Source organism: Patella vulgata, chromosome 6, assembly GCF_932274485.2.
Source record: "Patella vulgata chromosome 6, xgPatVulg1.2, whole genome shotgun sequence".
Taxonomy (NCBI): domain Eukaryota; kingdom Metazoa; phylum Mollusca; class Gastropoda; family Patellidae; genus Patella; species Patella vulgata.
The window spans coordinates 34,050,051-34,070,073 of record NC_065884.2 but is presented as its reverse complement, the minus strand read 5'-3'; the positions used below and the strand labels follow the sequence as shown (position 1 = coordinate 34,070,073).

Genomic DNA, 20,023 nt, shown 5'->3' with positions numbered 1-20,023 from the left:
AAAGAACTTGCGACGTAAATTTATATATGCTGGGCAACAGAGGAGAAAGTGGTATTCGTCTTCGACGGCGTTCGATGTGCAGCATGTACAAATTCTTTTTTCACGGTCCGTTCTTGTATAACGCCCAGTTTCAACATTATTTTTAAGCATACCACAACGAAACTGACATATTATATTTTGATATTTATTTTCAATAAATGAATTTAGGTAAATTTCAGGTTCATGTACAGTTTTGAACAATTTAAAAAAACGCAACTTACTCGAATTTTCCAAGGAAGATAACCACTCTTGTTTAAATTGGTCTTGGATACGGGTTTTAATTAGAGATAGACTCGTTTGGTTTATGGAAGAAGGGTTATGCCAAAATTCAGGAAATCCAAGATTATTCAATAAGTGTCTAATCCCCCCCACCCAATTATTTTTCCATTCTCATTGTCAGCACACATTATACTCGGAAAAACATTTTCCAAAGTTAACACATGGTTCAATTTTATTTCAATAATTCGTTTGCGCGTAGGGGTCTTTAGCAGTGGGAGGAAACCGGAGAAAACCCACGAGGTTGGACAGGCGACCCTACTCCTTGTCACGTACAACCGTGACTCAATGACAGATGTTATGATACAGCGCGCACGTGATAACCAGTCGGCCATCCAACCCCCAGTTCTTTAGCCATTTCAAAAGTAATTACATTTTTGGATAACTTGTCACAGGGTCTAAAATATAGCAGTTGAACATTTCGAAATTTCAAAATTAGTCGTTGACTTCTATTTCAAAAGTAATTACATTTTTGGAAAACTTGTCACAGGGTCTAAAATATAGCAGTTGAACATTTCGAAATTTCAAAATTAGTCGTTAACTTCTATCGTTCTAAAATTGAAAACACGTTGTGTGCGAGACAATTTAGTTATTTTTCAAAATTTTAAATTTGACCTACATTTTTGGATACCTGAAATCTATCCGAGTTCAATAATATGTTTCATTCGGAGTTATCGCCCTTTATTTTCGAAATTTTTCGAATTTTTTACCCTTATTCTTTTTAAACGGCCAAATCGATGTTTCTGAAACTTCTGGAACATGACGCCTTATGGCCAGGTCGGCTGTTAAAGCAATCCGAACAATGATCCGTAAACCGGAAATAGTCGAAATATGTCCGAGATTATAAAAAAAAGAAACCCACAAAATATGGATGCTTTTTGAAATACCGCGATTTCTTCGTTGGACATCACCGGATCAAACCAACCGAAGTATCGTCTTGTGGTCGGTCCGATGCATAAACTACCATATAGGCGTGTCAAACGACGTCTAAATGATGCCGTACGTAGAACAAATTGCAACAAAAGGTTTTTTGTTTTCTATTGACTCATTATGATGTCCCAAGTATCGTCTTGTGGTCGGTCCGATGCATAAACTACCATATAGGCGTGTCAAACGACGTCTAAATGATGCCGTACGTAGAACAAATTGCAACAAAAGGTTTTTTGTTTTCTATTGACTCATTATGATGTCCCAAGTACGGAAAAGAAAGTTTACCAAAATCAGAGTACAAATAAAGACAGTGGGCGTGGCCAAATCCAAGATGGCGGCTGTCGATCAAAAATTTCAAATGTCTTTAAAACTATTGGATTTAGACACCATAAATGTATTGCGGACAGATAGGAAGTCGGTACCAGCGAGTCCAAAAATGACGACGTTATGTCTCTACGACGCCATGACGTTACTGTGACGTCACAACGGCATATCAGAAGTCGCATTTCTTCCAAAATTAGTCCATTTATGCATGTTAACAGTAATTTGGGCCACTTAGAAGTAGGTTAATACCCAAAATCATCAAAAGGATTTATATTTTGACACAGGTGTATTCGAGATGTGTTACAAAAACAAACAGTGTTCCTAAAAACATCACTTAAAGAATTACGTTTTGGGGGCCCCGTTCATGTGAACAGACAGGAAGTCAATATCACAGAGTTCAAAAAGATGAAAACTTGTCTACCCGGGACAGGTGATTTATATTGGAATACCTTTGGCTGGAACACATTTTATGTTAATACCTGAATTAGGGGACCACGAAAAACTATACAGGGGACTTTATGATTTTCTCTAAAAAAAATGGGTCCCATTTTGAATTTGCCTTCCTGGCGGAATTTGCCGTCACTTTTGGGGGCGGGGGGATGCCCAAGCTCTTTGGATTCAGCGAGTCGTATTCTTATAAAAACAACTTTCAAACCGACGTCTGAGATAAATAACCAGAAAATGTGGCCTAACATAACTAGTATAAAGACGATAGAATCAATTTTGAGGATGAAGCCGAATGTTTGACACCCATTTTGTGTTTGTACTGTGGAAATGTTTGGATGTTGCTTGGACAGGGCCGGATTCATTTCAATTGTTGACAAAAATAGCCTACATCAATAAAAAGGAATGAAATGAAATGGGGTGATGCATAGGTCCTACTGTTCTGCTCCAACTGGGCTCCATCACCGGATCAAACCAACCAAAGTATCGTCTTGTGGTCCGATGCATAAACTACCATATAGGCGGGTCAAACGACGGCTAAATGAAGTCGTACGTAGAACAAATTGCAACAAAAGGTTTTTTTGTTTTCTATTGACTCATTATGATGTCCCAAGTACGGAAAAGAAAGTTTACCAAAATCGGAGTACAAATAAGGACAGGGGGTGTGGCCATATCCAAGATCCATATGATCTGGACCCACAAAACGCCACTATAAAGTAATGATTTTGGGGACACCGCCAGGGGGTGCTGTTCACATTGCCGCGAAAGTTGGTTTTGTAACACATCTCGGGTATATCTACGAAACCGGTGTCAAAATATAAATCTTTCTGATGATTTTTGGGCCAAATGTCAAAATTGATCAGCCCCACCCATTCAACCTTTGATGCACTACTTCTCCAGTAAAAGACCTCTTGGCGGATGAAATTCGATATACTCGTAGGCTGTTGCGCCACTGCAGGGCAAATTTTCCCTTATAGCACACTGTAGATGGACAAGGCTGTAGATTACTGGATAGATAAGCTGGATACAGAATGCCCAATAAGATTTCCAAAATCATTTGTTGTAGAAGCACTTCAAATTGTTCTCTCAAATAATATATTTTATTTTGCTGGGCAATTTTATGATCAAATTAAAGGGGTAGCTATGGGCACTAAAGTCGGCCCAACATATGCAACGCTTACTCTTGGCTATTTGGAAGAATTGTGGTATTCTGAAATTGGACAGAATTTTGGTCGTGAAACACAATTATTCATTGAAGCAGCATGGAGGAGATTTCTGGATGATTCCTTCATAATATTGCCAAATAATCCAGAACTCCTTATTCAACTCCATTCCCTGCATAATTCGATGAACAAAAGTTTAAATTTCACGATCGAAAAAAGCACAACCAGTCTCAACTTTCTAGATGTGTCAGTAAGGCTCTTATCCACTGGAGAAATAATAACCGACTTATTTTATAAAACCACTGATACACATCAATACTTAGACTTTCGTTCATGTCATCCAGCGCATACCAAAAGGAATATTCCTTATAATCTTGCAAGACGGATATGTACAATAGTATCTTCGGAAGAGGATAAATCAAAACGTCTGAAAGAGCTAAGAGAATTCCTTACAAAACAAAATTATCCTTTAAACTTGATAAATATTGGTATAGAAAACGCCTCTAAACTTAACATTGGTGATCTCAGAAAACCCAAAATAAAAGACGATTCTAATAATATAACACTTGTGACAACATTTAATCCTTCTCAAGAAAGAGGGTTGTCCATTGTAAAGGGGCGGTTGGATATTTTAAAGAACAATAGTCGTAAATTAAAATACATCCTAAATAATTCAAAAATTATAAATAGTCTAAAACAACCTCAAAATCTTAGAAGAATATTAACATCATCAAAGTTTGATTCTGATATTTCGGTACCCCGTGTATCCAAGTGTGGGGACCTACGATATATGACATGTTCCGATATATTAGAAGGAACATTTGTCCAAATTACTAAAGATGATAAATTTTATGTTAAAGAAAATATGAATTGCAAATCGAAGTATGTAATTTACCTATTAATATGTAATGGTTGTAATGGCAAGTACATTGGAAAAACTACTGATCAGTTGAATTTACGAATTAACCAACATCGTTCTAATATAAAATTCGCAAGAAATAGAGTTTTGCCGGTGAGCGAACATTTGGATATTTGTGGTAAAGGTCAATTCAAGATTTTTCCTTTGTACAAACTCAATATAAGTGATAATGATCTCTTGGAAACAAAAGAAAGCAACTTTATCGCTAAATATAACCCAATTTTGAATGCTTAGGGGTGATTATTTTAATTATGTTTGATATTTAATTAATGTTATTTCGTTTTAATTTTTATATTTCACCTAGTCATTGTCCTCTGTTATGACGTAACGTTATTGTAACAGCATAGTAACGCATTAAAATGGCCTGACGATTCGTTTGATAACGATGAAAGTACAAGCCAAAATTTTAATTTTTAGTGTTTTTTTCTCTAATACTTGAATTTTACTTATATGTTTAACTGAGAGTTAGATCGTTTTATATATATATATGCGTCTGTTAACAGCTGACTATCTTCAAATTTCAAATGACCGATGATTATCACCTACGGTACCTTTTCTACCATGGTTGGTTACTTAAACGTTTCTTGTGCCAAATAGGTTATTTTGGCCAAAGATATTTTAGGAATCAGACTGCGCTTATTCCCATCTGTATATAGGAGCCAATCACTGTATAGAACAATTTGGAGGTTTTCATGGAGACTAAAATACATTCCATATTGAAATCCCCGACCGAGAAGATGACATAGGCCAAACTAAAAAACCAGGAAGGCAGGCTACAGAGCATTGTATCATGTATTTTGTTATCTTACTGTTCGGCGTCACATGCCATTTATATGGTGCAACATGGAAGATTGGTATTCAAATTTAAAAACAAACTGAAAATTCAAATCAAAGAGTGCACGATAGTCTAATCTTTTAGTCCATGTGGTTGACTTCGGATTTCGGAGTATCATTACCAATTTGATGAATAAATTCAACCATGATTTTCAGTTAGCCTGGTGCCCGAAGTGTTCAAATTTGGTTGATGGACTTCCGGGTCACTTTGCTAAATGCCATTTTGACGGCCATCTTTAAAAATGGCCGTCGTTTTTTTCATTGCAATTGAGCGCGTCAAGGAAACCTTCATAACTCTTTCACAGATTGACCTATTGATATGGAATATGGCTCAAAATGTTCGCAATAACATTCTACAGCTGCTGTTATATGATACATGTTGGTGAATGAATCATATATTTTCCAAATCAACAGATTATTCTGAAAAAAGCAACGTTTTGGCATTTATTTTCAAGATTTATTTTATAAGTTTACTACCAAATCATGTTCAGGGTAAATTTAGCAAAATTGTGTGGGGTATTCTTAAGTTATTCATTTGGCATAAATCAATACGCTCAGTGACCCAGTCTGTACAGCTGCGATGGCCGCAAACTCAACAAAAGTCTTGAGTAGACTGTCAATTTTAAAATGTTGAGCCTCGGCGCGGTAGGGTACACTACTAACCATGTGAACGTTTATTTAGGGTTGTCGCAATCGCAACGATATTTGGGGACCGGTTGTTTCTGAGGAAAAATTCATTATACTAGATCTCGTAAATCAGACAACAAGATTTAATATTATTCCAGCAAAACTGTATGGAATTTTAATATATCTTTGCAAATATATCTAGTTGTTAAGAATTTACTTATTCTGTTTGTTCAGAAATAAGCCGAACTAGTGGCTCAGTGGGTAAGGCTCAACGAGGTCCGGAATTCGATCCCTGTGTCTGGGCAAATTTTTCCTAATTTCACACTGTATGACGAATAGCCATCTTCATTGACCAAGTTAGAACAGTAGGACGTTAACCCACATTGCATTTCATTTCTGGTCCACAAATGGTAACTTGATAGATTTTTACTTTGAAGACTATCTCTGGCAACCTTTTGTGGTATCATCTAGAATGTAGACAGATGGTATCATGGATTAATAGTTGTCAATTGTGAAAGTGTAAAATGTATTTCACAACAAGTTCTAAGTTTAAAAATGATAATTACAGATATAATTTGAAATACATTTACAACTAGGTATCCCAAAAACCATGGCTCACGATTTCCTCTTTGTTATTATCACAACCATCCACCTCATTGGAATTACTGTGACAATCGCAACTACTGTTTTTCTTCAGCAATGGACACTAGCCAAAGTACAAGAAGAAACAGGAGATCTCAACAGAGACAATGATGATATCATTTTAATATCATAGGCCTGCCTAAAGCGAAAGGGGAAATTGGTCGACATTACTTTTGTGATGCCTAGTGGTAAATGCATTTCAAATTGTCTTCGCAAGGATTCTTTTTAAACTTTCAACTTGTTGTGAAATAGATCTGTGGATACGATATCTAGACTATACCACAAAAGTTGCCAGGCATAAGGTCTTTGATGTAAAACCGGTTCGGTTGTACCATATAACGAAAAAAGTACCGAGATAAAAATCTGAAAAGTATCGAAAAATGCAGAAAAAGTACTGAAAAATCAGTGATAAATACCGAAAAACTTTTTTGATACTTATTACCGAAAAAATCCGAAAAACCCAAAATATCAAAAAATCAATAAATAACGAAAAACCAACACTAATTACCAAAAAGACCCTAGGCCACACATAAAAATTGCTAGGTGTAAACATATGAAAAAGTAAACAAATAACAGCGAATATGTAAGAAAGGCCTTTGTCCTAATTTTTCTAGCTGTTTAAATTATAGAAGTTATTTGTATTGTTATTATATCTCGAGCTTAATTTCTGTTTCATGCAACTAATTACTGTAAACACAACAGGGGCCCACTTCCACTCGTGGAAAAGTCTACTTTTGATTTCTAATCTATAGTCTATATCAAAGTTGTACGCATACGCTAACGCCCTCTGGTGTAATAATGTGGTGTAATAATGTTGATAATTCATTATATTTTTCTGGACATTTTCATTTCAAGATTTTAACTTCAAGACTTTTTGAAACGTAGAAAATATTTTCATAAGAGTTCAAATTCTAGATTTTTTTTTAGATACTTTCAGAAACCAATGAATTGATTTCTTTGTCGTGTAAAATTAAGAAATTATTTTTTAATTTTAATATTAAAATGATATATAAAAGTTACCGATAAAAAGCCGAAAATGGAACATAAAGTCAATTTTTTGTTTAAAATGTTGATTTTGTGCATGAAATGTTGCCATAAGAATGTAGAAACAAGAATCATTAGTTAAGAATGTTGCGTTCGTGTCTAAAATGTTCAAACTGGAATGTAGAAACAAGAATCATGAATATTGTCCCATTTGGTCTTCCATAATCGTGCCCCAAAGCATCAAACAATCAGATATCTTATCTCTGCTTACCCTAAGCCGACAATGTTCATCATCGAACTCCATCAAGGCATTCTATGGTGGCTGATTGGTATCATGTCGTGATGTCGTGGTGTCGCCCTTCATAAGGCGACAACCCGACAACCCGACATCACAACATTATAACCCGACACCACTACAACCCGACATCACGAAATCAACCCGACACTACGACATTTTCACCCGACACCACGACATTAAGAATGTCGTAATGTCGCGTAAAAATGTCGTATTGTCGCGTAAAAATGTCGTGATGTCATGATGTCGTGGTGTCGTGATGTCGGGTTGTCGACTTTATTTATCAATGTTGAAGCGGCCACGAGATCAAGTCAGCCCTCAATACCTCATCTTTCACTAAGAATATTTACCCTTCACTAACTGCGAATCAAGCTGGCCCTCACTACCAAATTACTACGAAATTCCCGATATCATGTTACATATCACTGAAAAGCACGTTCACTGCTTTTTTCAAAAATATAAATAATTTGCTGGCACATTTATATTTACTTGCCTTGAGAGGTAATCAAAGACAAAAATCTATTAAATGATGGGGGTATTCAAAGTAAAAACTACGGGTCTTAATACGAAATTCCAGATATCATGTTATATATCACTGAAAAGCACTTTTATTTCTCTTTTCAAATATTTAAATAATTTTCTGGCACATTTATATTTACTTACCTTGAAAAACTATCAAAGTTGGATAATACTGAACTCTATTAAGTAATTAGGTGTGTGTGTGTGGGGGGGGGGGGTATTCAATGTCTAATTACGGGTGTCAATACGAAATTCCAGATATCATGCTACATATCAGTAGAAAGCACGTTCACTGTTCTTTTCAAATATGGGGGGGGGGGGTGGCCGAATGGTTAGCACGTGCGCGCGCTGTATCATACTGTCTGTCATTGAGTCAACTCGCGGGGTTTCCATTCCCCGGTTGTACGTGACAAGGAGTAGGGTCGCCTGTCCAACCTCGTGGATTTTCTCCGGGTCCTCCGGTTTCTTCCCATTGCTAAAGACCCCTACGCGCAAGCGAATTATTGAAATAAAATTGAACCATGTATTAGTCCCGAAATGACCTAGTTTGTGTCGAGTGGACGTTAAACCCCATTTCTCTCTCTCTCTCTCTTCGGGATACAAAGCAAACGGACAGACTGATCACTATGATTTTGCACGAGAAGCCAGATCCCGTGGGGGCACGACCCAATATTTATCTCTCCCACGTCCGCCAAGACATCTTGGGTTGTATGGAACCCAGTCGATTTGTAGCATATGGGAAACAGGATATATGTTTGACGCTGGAAATATAAGTATTATGATTAGGGCGTTGAAACCACGTGGGTTTTTTTTATCTGAACAACTAGACAGCTGTCGGTTGTTGTCAGGCAGTCCGCCCTGCCCCACTGACAAGAGGAAACCAAGCCGGAAAATTCAGAGGAACTTTCTCGGCCGACGCCATAGGACCGAACTAGGAAAGCCAGACTATAACAGAGAACTCCAGACTATAACTCGCGTGGTTTCGATTCCCCGGTTGTACGTGACAAGGAGTAGGGTCGCCTGTTCAATCTCGTGGGTTTTCTCCGGTTTCTTCCCACTGCTAAAGACCCCTACGAGCAAGCGAATTATTGAAATAAAATTGAACCATGTGTTCGTCCCGAAATGACCTAGTTTGTGTCGAGTGGACGTTATATAAATAATTTTCTGGCTTAATCCAAAATTCCGTATATCTGTACTGAAAAGTAAAGTTAATCCTCTCTTGAAATGTATTTATTATATTTTCGGCGAAATGCATATATACTTTTTTAAATTAAAATTGATACAAGTTTGGTAGCCTTCACTGGCTGAATTAAAGGTAGTGGTGGGGGTGGGGCGAAATACGAAATTCCAGTTATTGTGTCATACAAGGGACAGCACTCTATTATTCATGGCCGCTTCAACAGTGATAAATAAAGTCGACAACCCGACATCACGACACCACGACAACACGACATCACGACATTTTTACGCGACAATATGACATTTTTACGCGACATTACGACATTCTTAATGTCGTGGTGTCGGGTTGTTGAAACGTCGGAGTGAAATAAACTATAGTAATTGTTATCCCAAAAATGCTCATCTTGGAACTCCATTAAGGCATTGACCTAATAAACACCTACACCAAGCTTGAACATTTTAGCTCAATTAGAAAGAGAGTTATTGTGTCCCAAAAAGTGTGACGGTCGGACGGACAGACGAACCCATTTTATTAGTCCTCTGCTTTCTTCGAAAGGCGGGGGACAATAAAATGAAAAGAATATGGTTATATATATATATACAAGAGCAGTACGGACCCTCCACTGGGATGCAAAATCAGCTTGCATGGGCAACTGTCCCAAGCCGTTAGATAAACAAATGTACATAGACAGGTATAAACTGTAATTGGTATAGATAAGCACAAGAATAAAAGATTAAACAATTATTTAAGCGGTATAATGAACCACGAGCAATAGGCCATAACAGTAAAAACATGATAACGACTTGTGAAATCTTGTTGAAACGTCGGAGTGAAAAAAAACTATAGTAATTGTTATCCATAAATAGTGTGTTATTTACTTATAAAAGACATATTACAAGCTACATCAAACAGAAAATCGATCATTTTACGGAAATTCTGGCCACCATTTTGAATATTCACCATCTTTGATTTTTTTAAAACGCTCTGGGGCCTGTTTCACGAAATTTTAACTAAGATAAAATCCAAATTTTAGTAATTTGATTGGATAATATTAGGTTGATTTTAATGTTTAGCCAATCAAAATTGAAGTATCTACTAAAATTTGGATTTTATCTTTAGATATAATATGTATTACTGAATCCCATCTAGACAACTCTATAAAAGATTCGACGATTTTATTGCCTGGTTATACAAGTCCTGTTAGATTAGATAGAAACAGGCATGGGGGTGGGGTTGTTGTTTATATTAAAAATAACCTACATTTTCAGATAAGGCATGATCTCATAAACCCTGATATTGAATTAATTTTTATAGAGATTTTTACCGATAATACTAAATTCTTACTCGGGGTTATTTATAGACCTCCAAATACAAGGGTTGCATTTCGGGATATATTTTACGACACGTTATCTAATGCACTTGATAGTGGCCCCTTTCTAATTCTAACAGGGGATTTTAACGTTAACATTCTAAGTACTTCAAGCAATTATATTAAATTTAAAAAACTATTACAAAAATTAAACCTCGAAAACTTGATAAATGTTCCCACAAATTTCACAACGCTACCCGGCTCGTGTATCGACCTTTTTATTACTAATAAAAAATCATTTATATCAGATACTAATGTTTATGCTCCTATATGCAGTACACATTCACCAATAATATTATCTTTAAATATAAAAACATACAAAAAATTAACATACAAAAGAACTATTAGAAATTATAAACTTGCTGATTATGAAGGTTTAAATAATGAATTAATAAATGTCGATTGGTCAAAAGATGTTTTTAATAATGATGATATTAATAAAATTTACCAAAGTTTTTTGGATGTTTTAAATAAAGCATTAATAAAGTATATCCCAACAAAAGTAGTAACTATAAGACCAAATGATAAGCCATTTATGAATAACACTATACGTATAAAAATACGAAAAAGAAATAGAGCACACAAACGCGCCAAAAAAACTAATAATCCTAATCATTGGCTATTATTTAGAAAAATACGAAATGAAGTAATAACATTAATTAGGGAAGCTAAAAGTAATTATAAAAGCAAATTAGAACAACAAATAAATAATAACAACCTGCCTTCAAATAAATGGTGGAAAATAGCTAAATCTATTGCAAATTTGGAAAATGAAAAGATAGCCACCTCCCCATGAATATTTCAAAAACGCGTTTACACACACCCACTTGATAAGGCAAATATCCTCAACTCCTATTTTGCCTCGATTTCAAAATTAAATGGTGTACCTGACCTCCCAAATTTTGCTTCTCGTAGTAACAACGAATTACATCAATTTATTGTAAGTGAACAAGAAGTAAGAGACCAGCTACTAATTCTTAACTGTTCAAAGCCTTCTGGTCCCGATAACATCAGCCCAGCTGTGCTAAAAAAGATAACTCTGTCAATCACAAAAACTCTCACTAAATTTTTTAATCTTTCATTAGAACGCCAATTATTACCTGATATTTGGAAGACTTCTCATATCATTGCAGCGTATAAAGGAAAAGGTGATCCGCATTACCCTGACAACTACAGACCAATTTCATTAACATGCTCATTATGTAAAATACTAGAGAAAATCTTATTCAAAAATCTTTATAATTTTATAAAAGAAAATAAACTGCTATATAAGTATCAGTCTGGCTTTCAACCAAACGATTCCACAATAAATCAACTTTTTGAAATTTATGATGTTATAATAAGTAATCTTGATATAGGAAAGCAAATTCGTTTTATATTTTGTGATGTATCAAAAGCGTTTGATAAAGTTTGGCATATGGGTTTATTGTCTAAATTAAAACAATATGGAATTAATCAAATACTATGTAAATGGATTGAACACTATTTAAGTAATAGACAACAATGTGTAGTTTTAGAAGGTTTTAAATCAAATTATTTGCATACCGATTCTGGAGTTCCCCAAGGAAGCGTACTTGGTCCGTTTTTATTTTTAATTTATTTAAATGATATCTCTGATAATATAACTAACAACATAAGGCTATTCGCCGATGATACTTCACTTTTTACCATTATTCATAATGATCCTCTAAGTAGCGCGAACACTATAAATAAAGATCTTGATATTATCTCATCGTGGGCTAAACAGTGGTGTGTAACTTTTAACCCAAAAAAAACCAAAAATATTATTTTTACTAGGAAAAATACAATTCATCCAGACGTTACCTTCGAAAATACAAAAGTTTTAAATGTAAATACTCATTGTCATTTGGGATTAACATTTCAGTCTAATGCATTATGGTCAAATCATATTTCAAATATATACCAGAAAGCTTGCGGTCGTCTAAATATTTTGTGTATACTGAAATATAAAATTAATAGAATTTCACTTAATAAAATATATCTTGCTTTTATTCGCCCTATTTTAGAATATGTTGATATTGTATGAGATAACTGCTCAATGAAAGATTCTGACCTACTAGAAAGTGTCCAAACTGAAGCGGGTAGAATAATAACTGGCCTTAGAAGAAATTCATCTAAAAACAATTTATACAATGAACTGGGATGGGAATCACTATCCAATCGCAGAACAAAACACAAATTAATATATCTATATAAAATAAAAAATAATCTATGCCCTAGCTATCTGTCTGAAGTCTTTAACAAATTTAAACCATTAGTTTCCAATTATAACCTTCGTAATGAAAATCAGAACCTCAATCCACCATTTTGTAAAACCAATTCGTATTTTAATAGCTTCTTTCCCTGTACAATTAAACTTTGGAACAATCTACCAGAACTTATTAAAAACTCACAAACGTTAAGTACATTTAAATCAGGTCTTTCACGTGTATATCCTTTAATTAGACCACCCTCATATTATAATACTGGAAATAGAAAGAGAATATTATTCATTGTCAATTAAGAAATAAAGCTAGTAACTTAAATAATCACTTATTCCACCATTTTCTGAGTGAAACAAAAGCGTGCCCAAACTGTAATTCTACAGACGAAAATAATTATCATTACTTTTTCATATGTCCAGACTACTCTGCCACAAGATCATTTCTCCGAAATAATATACACCAGCTTAAACTAAATGTTACAATGGATCTAATTTTATATGGCAACACCGATCTTCCAGATGATACCAATTATAACATATTTGTAATAGTGCAAAAATTTATAAAAGATAGCAAGCGGTTTTGAAGCTTTAATTATTAAATCTATGTCTACATTATGTAATATTTTTTATAACCTTAAATGTAATTATAATATACATGTATATCTAAACATTACACTCCAAGAAATGTATATATGTTTGTAACTCACTACCTATACATATGTCCACCATTGGTTACTGTAAACATTAGATTAAACTATTTTATATGTTTGGAGAGAACTTATATAGGCATTTGCCTGTTGTTCAATCCATTTCAGTTTATTAAATAAAATATTGTTTAAACTAAACTGGTTAAGATTTCGAGAAACAGAGCCCTGTGTTTTGGTTAATTGTAAGTTCAGTAATCCCTTTCAATTGGATATTACATGTAATATCAAACTGTGAAATAACTACTATCTGACAAATTGGCCATTTGAGCAACTTTTGGCCGCCATTTTGAATTTCTGCCATCTTGGATTTGGGACACTCATATTAGAGATTATTTTTTATGATCAATGTTTCTGATATCTAGTAAATCACTTTAGTTGACCAAATAGATAATTTGGCTTATATGGGTCTGAACAAGATGTTTTAGTAAACTTATGAACAGACATCATGAAAAAAAACCCGAAAATATTGCTGTTTTCAGATTAGTCTTTTATTTTGAAACCGATAGCATTGATTAAACAACATGTATCATATACTAGCAGATTCAAAATTGCATTATGAACATTTTGAGCCATATTACATATCCGTAGGTGAACCTGTTGAGGAGTTGTGGAGGTTTCCCTGACTTGCACTATTTCAAATTAAAAAATGGCGTCCATTTTTAAAGATGGCCGCCAAACTCACATTTGGCAAAGTGACCCAGATGTCTATCAACCAATTTTGTACACTTTAGACCTAAGGCTAACTGAAAATCATGGTTCTATCATGTGATAGAACTGGTTAAACACATTCCAAATATAATTTTAACTGAGAGATCACTGATACGATAGTTGAGTAATACAGGATTCCCGAATCGGAAGTGACGAACGCCAAAGGAAAACACGAGATATACCTCTATATAACTGGCTGAAGTGCCGACTGATAACAGATACATGGCCGAATTTCTGCTCACTAATAATTCCTTCGAAGACCAAAAGTTGTTATATGGGACTGTAAGAGGATAGCTGACAATTCAATACAGTAACACGAGAAAAATAGAAATAGTCCGTACAGTCCCTTGTTTATATTCATTCTGTAGGGGAGAGCGGGGCTAGTTCGCACCATTTTTAATAAAATAATAAAACCAACATAGCTCGATAACTTTTGAAGCTACGTTACCGTAGACCAGTGATTCCCAACCTGTGCCGTGAGATCTTCCTATGTGTGCCGTTTAGTTTGAGCCATACTATGTGTCTATGACTAGTCTGTGGCTACAGTTGTATGCCGTGTATGATTTGCCATGTTTTTTATTTTGCAAATAAATCAAATATTTTTCATATATATTAAATCGGGTGTGCCGCTGTTTTTTCATGTGTTTCAAGGTGTGCCGTTGGCACAAAAAGGTCGAGAACCACTGCCATACTAGATTAAAGACAGTGGAGTTGGCTAATTTACGGCATACATTAAATAGTTTTATTGACAGGCGTATAGAAGTAATTTCATCTCAAAGCCACCATGTCCGAATGGACGAACATCAAGCCTCGGCTGTATAACAGTAAGTGATATGCACCTACGCCTTTACAATTGCGATGCGGCACCGGTTTACTTATGTCCCCGTCAGACCGGGGTGGCGTCCTTACTGCGCTGCTGCGACCGTACGGCGACCAGGAAATGCACAAGGTCGCCGGCAAACGTGAACACAACGCGCGAAAATGTCCCCAAAAACTACAAACTTGAAAAAAAGTCGTATTCTCATAGTTTTACAGTTCAGATCGCAGAACCTTGGCGTTTGCTTTGAACATGCTCAAAATAAACGCGGTGACTCGGCGATCATTGGCGACCATGGTGACTACAGCACGATAGCTAGCGTTTCCACTACGCTTATGGCGATCTTAACGCGCTCTAAAACTATTTTCCATCGCCGTATCAGCGAAGTAAGTACGCTACCCTGGTCTGACTGGGGTATTATTAGGAAAACTTGCCGCTTTTAGAAAGAAGTTCTAAAAACTGCGCCGTTCGAAGAGTATGTAGACTTTTCAGTTCAAACTGGTCCGTGTCTAAAGCAAATAGGATAAACTTGAAAGAAAAACAGCTTCAGACTTTGAAATCTTTGTATGGTAAAACATTCTTCAAATGCGTCGTCATGGGCAACGGCGTTGGTAATCCGGAACTTGAAAGTAGTCCCAATGGCGGATTCGTCATACAGCCGAGGCTAGATGTAGGGTACTGGAATCTGCTGAGGTTTGGCCGAGTGGGCGCGAGATATGAATGGGGTCGAACTAACCCCGTTTTCCCCTACCTTATAAAAACATGGTAATGCACGGACTTTTTTTTCTGTTTTTCTTTCGTGTTCTCTTATCTAGTGGCAGTCAATTCTTTTTAAAAGGTGTCAGATATCTTCTCACGGTCTCACAAAACAACTTTTAGTCTTCGAAGGAATTATTAGTGAGCAGAAATTCGCCCATGTATCTGTTATCAGTCGGCACTTCAGCCAGTTATATAGAGGTATGTCTCGTGTTTTCCTTTGGCGTTCGTCACTTCCGATTCAGGAATCCTGTATAACTCAGCTATCGTAGCAATGATCTCTGAGTTAAAATTATATTTGGAACGTGTTTAATTAGTTCTATCACATTTGTGATAATGACTGGCACCAATATTGTCCTTTAAATTTATTCATCAAATTGGTAATGAAAATCTTGTCTGTCACATGGACTAGTTCGAATGTATTGCCATTCAGTTTAGGTCAATGATTATTCAATATCTTTGATCAAAGTGGTCGTGATTAGAAAACACCTTCTTTCATTTTAACCTGTTAATAAAACAAATGATTTCTACTCGTCCTCACTCTTTAAATAGTCGGATCCTTAATGTAAATCCGTCGGCTTTTCGGGGAGAAATCGTGGAATATTTTGAAGGTTTCAGTGTTTAATGACAAAAAAATAATGTTGACATTTTTTCTGAGTAGGTCTTCATGTAGGTCTTATTTTTTTTTAATTTCCACCCTATTTATAATTTTATCGACATATCAACTGTGATTTGGCACTGTATTAGTATTCACAGGGGTCATGACTATATTTCAAATTTTTTCCCATCACTTCATGACCATATTTAAAAGATGGCGGCCATTTTAGTGGGAAAATGGGACGATGTGAAGATTTTGTTTTAAGAGTAGTGTTTGGCGTCAATATATATGTTTTCGGGGTCGCAGATTCCATTTCTGACATTTACAAACTTGTAAAATGACCACACCTTCACATATCAGCTGTGATTTGGCACTGTATTACTATTCACAGGGGTCATGACTATATTTTAAATAGTGACTGCGCCATGCTCACTCCGTCCTCATTCACTTTCAAAGCAGAGGACAACCAAACGTCAAGCAATCAAGAACATTTTTTAGTTTCTTGATGTTTCCTCTTAGGATGCTCGACTGGAAATGATGAACGAGACTGAGTAGCTTATGTTATCAACTGAGTTTCAAGCTGAATGTGGAATGAGCATGTGGAATGTTGTTGCGTTGGAAACATAAAGTATGTCACCACTTACACAACCAGTGAACGGCTACTTTACATTACTGCCACCAGTTCTTTCAATTGTGGTGGCAGTGATGTCATAGATGTCGGGTCACGTCGTCGTTTAATTGCAAATTGGTGCTATAGTTTGTTTGCAACAGCATTCCTTTGGACGACTCCTTCCATACGCAGCTTTATGTCAGTTGATAATATAATCTATGCCACGAAGTTTTTTTGATAGCAAGTGTTACTATTTCATTTGCAGTGCTTGTTTATATTTCTTTGTGTACCTCTTTATATTTAATATCATACATTTCTGTTCTACCTTTTAATTTATTAATTACCTTTTCAAATGTTGGAAGTCTCACATTTTTAACCATCGTTAATTTTGTATCTATAACCGACAGACAACATAAACTGAAAGTCTCGATGGCGCCACTAAGTCTTAAAATGAGACTGATCGACCAAGTAAATGCACTTTTTTCCTGGAAAATCGATACTAGATCTGTGGTCAACTCGGATGAGGAATGTTCATCGTTGGATAAGATACCTAATGGGTAAAACACGGCAATGACTTCCAGGAACATGCTACAAGCTTATACATAGCAGAAATGGATTCAGAAACCGTTTCGGTAATGTGTTTAGAAAACGTCCTGTCACAAACGGCAGCCATCTTGGTAATATGCTGAATGAGTGAACATACCATCATTTCACGCAGTTGTTAATGGCAGAATTCGAATCTGCGTCCAGAAAACACACTGACATAAAACACGATTACTTAATCAAAATCAGCACATCGTCCCATTTTCCCGCCACAAATGGCAGCCATATTAGAAATATGCTTAATATGTGAACATGTTATCATATTACTCAGTTGTAAACGGCAGAAATGGAATCTGCGACCCGAAAACAGATATATTTACATCAAAGACGACTACTTAATCAATATCAGAACATCGTCCCATTGTCCTGCCAAAAATGGCGACCATCTTGGAAATATGCAAAATAGATGAACATGTGATCATTTTACACATTTTCGGTGCCGCTGAAAAGATATATATTGACACCAAAGACAACCACTTAATCACTTAAACTTAAACATATTTATTGACATCAAACTCTACTACTTAATCGAAATAAGCACATCGTCCGATTTTCCCGCCACAAATGGCCGCCATCTTGGAAATATCTTCATGAAGTGATCGAAAAAAATCTGAAATATTGTCACGACCCCTGTCAATATTAACACATTGCCAAATCACAGTTGATATGTCGATAACATTATAAATAAGGTAAAAATAAAAAAAATAAATTGGAATATTATCCCAAAATGGCCACCCTCAAATAATGGCCTCTCATACTATGAAGACGTACTCAGAAAAAATGTCAACATTGGTTTTTTTATCATTAAACATCAAAACCTTCAAAATAAAGCTTACTCCACGATTTCTACCCGACGGATGAGAATTATGTAACAGACCCAATCGGACTAAAATATGCATTTTGTAAGAACTAAATCGGCCTATTGCAGGTCTTAATTTTGGCTTCAAATGTTATGTAAATTATTATTTAGCCTTTTATTCACATGACAAGCCTATAATCAGCTCTCTAGATCATCGGGTGGCGGAGATTTAAAGGGATTAAAATACGGTCGACATTTCATGATATAATTCAAATAGTGATAATTTTGCCCAGAATAAAGTAACTTGAACGAAATTTTCAATATATTCATTTGGCATTATTTATTTTTGAACTATATAGCAAGAACGGTCAGCTTTCCAGTAATGTAAATGGAAAACATCTTCTTACTTGCAAGTTTCTGTTGCATTGCCACCAACTTGTTGAACGCCCGTCTGAAAGCTCATAACACACCCCTGAACACTACTTGTACAGAGTGGATCCAGTGATTGATTACATTCTGAAAAAAGGTAAGAAAACACAAATACATCTATCTGGATAAGTGTTTTAAAAGGTTTAAGATAAAGGATGAGAACAATCTATCGGATAATACAACCTCCTTTTTGTTCCGATTCTCAAGCATTGGTTGTGACAAAACTTCGATTAGTTTGTGGTTAAAAATAAACGATTAACTCAATGAACAATATTCGACGTGGTGTTGAAATGAAAGATTTTTCGTGTCCACAATTATAGGATATCGTTTAAAAATATACACTAATAAAACTAAACTATCTTCTACCCAATAGCTTCGGTTTTCAAACCGTTGTTCTATTTAGTTGTAAATAGTGCAAGGTATCGTACACAAGATAGTGTGTGTTTTTAGCCTTTAGATAAATCAAGCAGTGCCATTCATTCTGTACATGTTTATTAGGTGTCAATTTTAAGGGCATTTTAAAAGGAATGTCAAACCTGAAACAGATAACACATACATGGTCAACAGACATTTTCTTATCATTTTTTTTGTCATCTCTGTTAAGCTATTTTGTTAATCTAACATCAAGGATAATCGATTAAAAACTTTAATTTGTAAATGTTATGATACTTTCTGTAGCTATATATTGCTATGATTTTGTGCATGATATTAGGACGTTAGTCATTTCACAGAGTTTCTTTAAATACTCGATGTAAAGTCAAACGTGTTGTTTTGTTGTAGTATGAAATGAACTTTAAGATTGTAAGTAAATAGGTAAATACTTTAACGTAAGTACTCATCTTGATAGTAAAAGAGATGTGTTGGGTTTAATCTGACTAGACATAACTAGAACTGCGAATCAGTACTGACTAGTTTCGGTGCATAAAAGTAATAAATCCACGTCACTTCCACAGCCAAACGAGGCGAAGTGTTGGTTTTCTTGGTGTTGCTTCGCGTAATAAGGAAAGGGGCTAGGCATGGACAAATTACTTGTTTTATTATCTAAAATAGAGTCATAGACATTGTCACAGGGGAATTGTCGATTAAACCCAACACTCCCTGCCCTTTGGTTGGTCTGTATTAAATTCAGTATTTTTACTTACGAGTGTATGGAAATGGATTCAGCTACCCCGAAAAAATACATTTTGATAGCAAGCTCGATCATATTATGATAATTGGATACACATT

General features: G+C 35.4%; 1 protein-coding gene across 6 annotated transcripts in view; it reads right to left on the bottom strand.

Annotated features, from left to right (window-relative positions):
• Nucleotides 1-20,023, bottom strand: part of LOC126825410 (uncharacterized) — a 186,140-nt gene that overhangs the window by 130,502 nt on the left and 35,615 nt on the right. For all 6 annotated transcript variants that reach the window (XM_050555095.2, XM_050555093.2, XM_050555094.2 and 3 more), the window contains exon 2: nt 18,775-18,883. In XM_050555095.2, the coding sequence (XP_050411052.1) occupies nt 18,775-18,883 (109 nt within the window). The remainder of the gene's footprint in view (nt 1-18,774; nt 18,884-20,023) is intronic.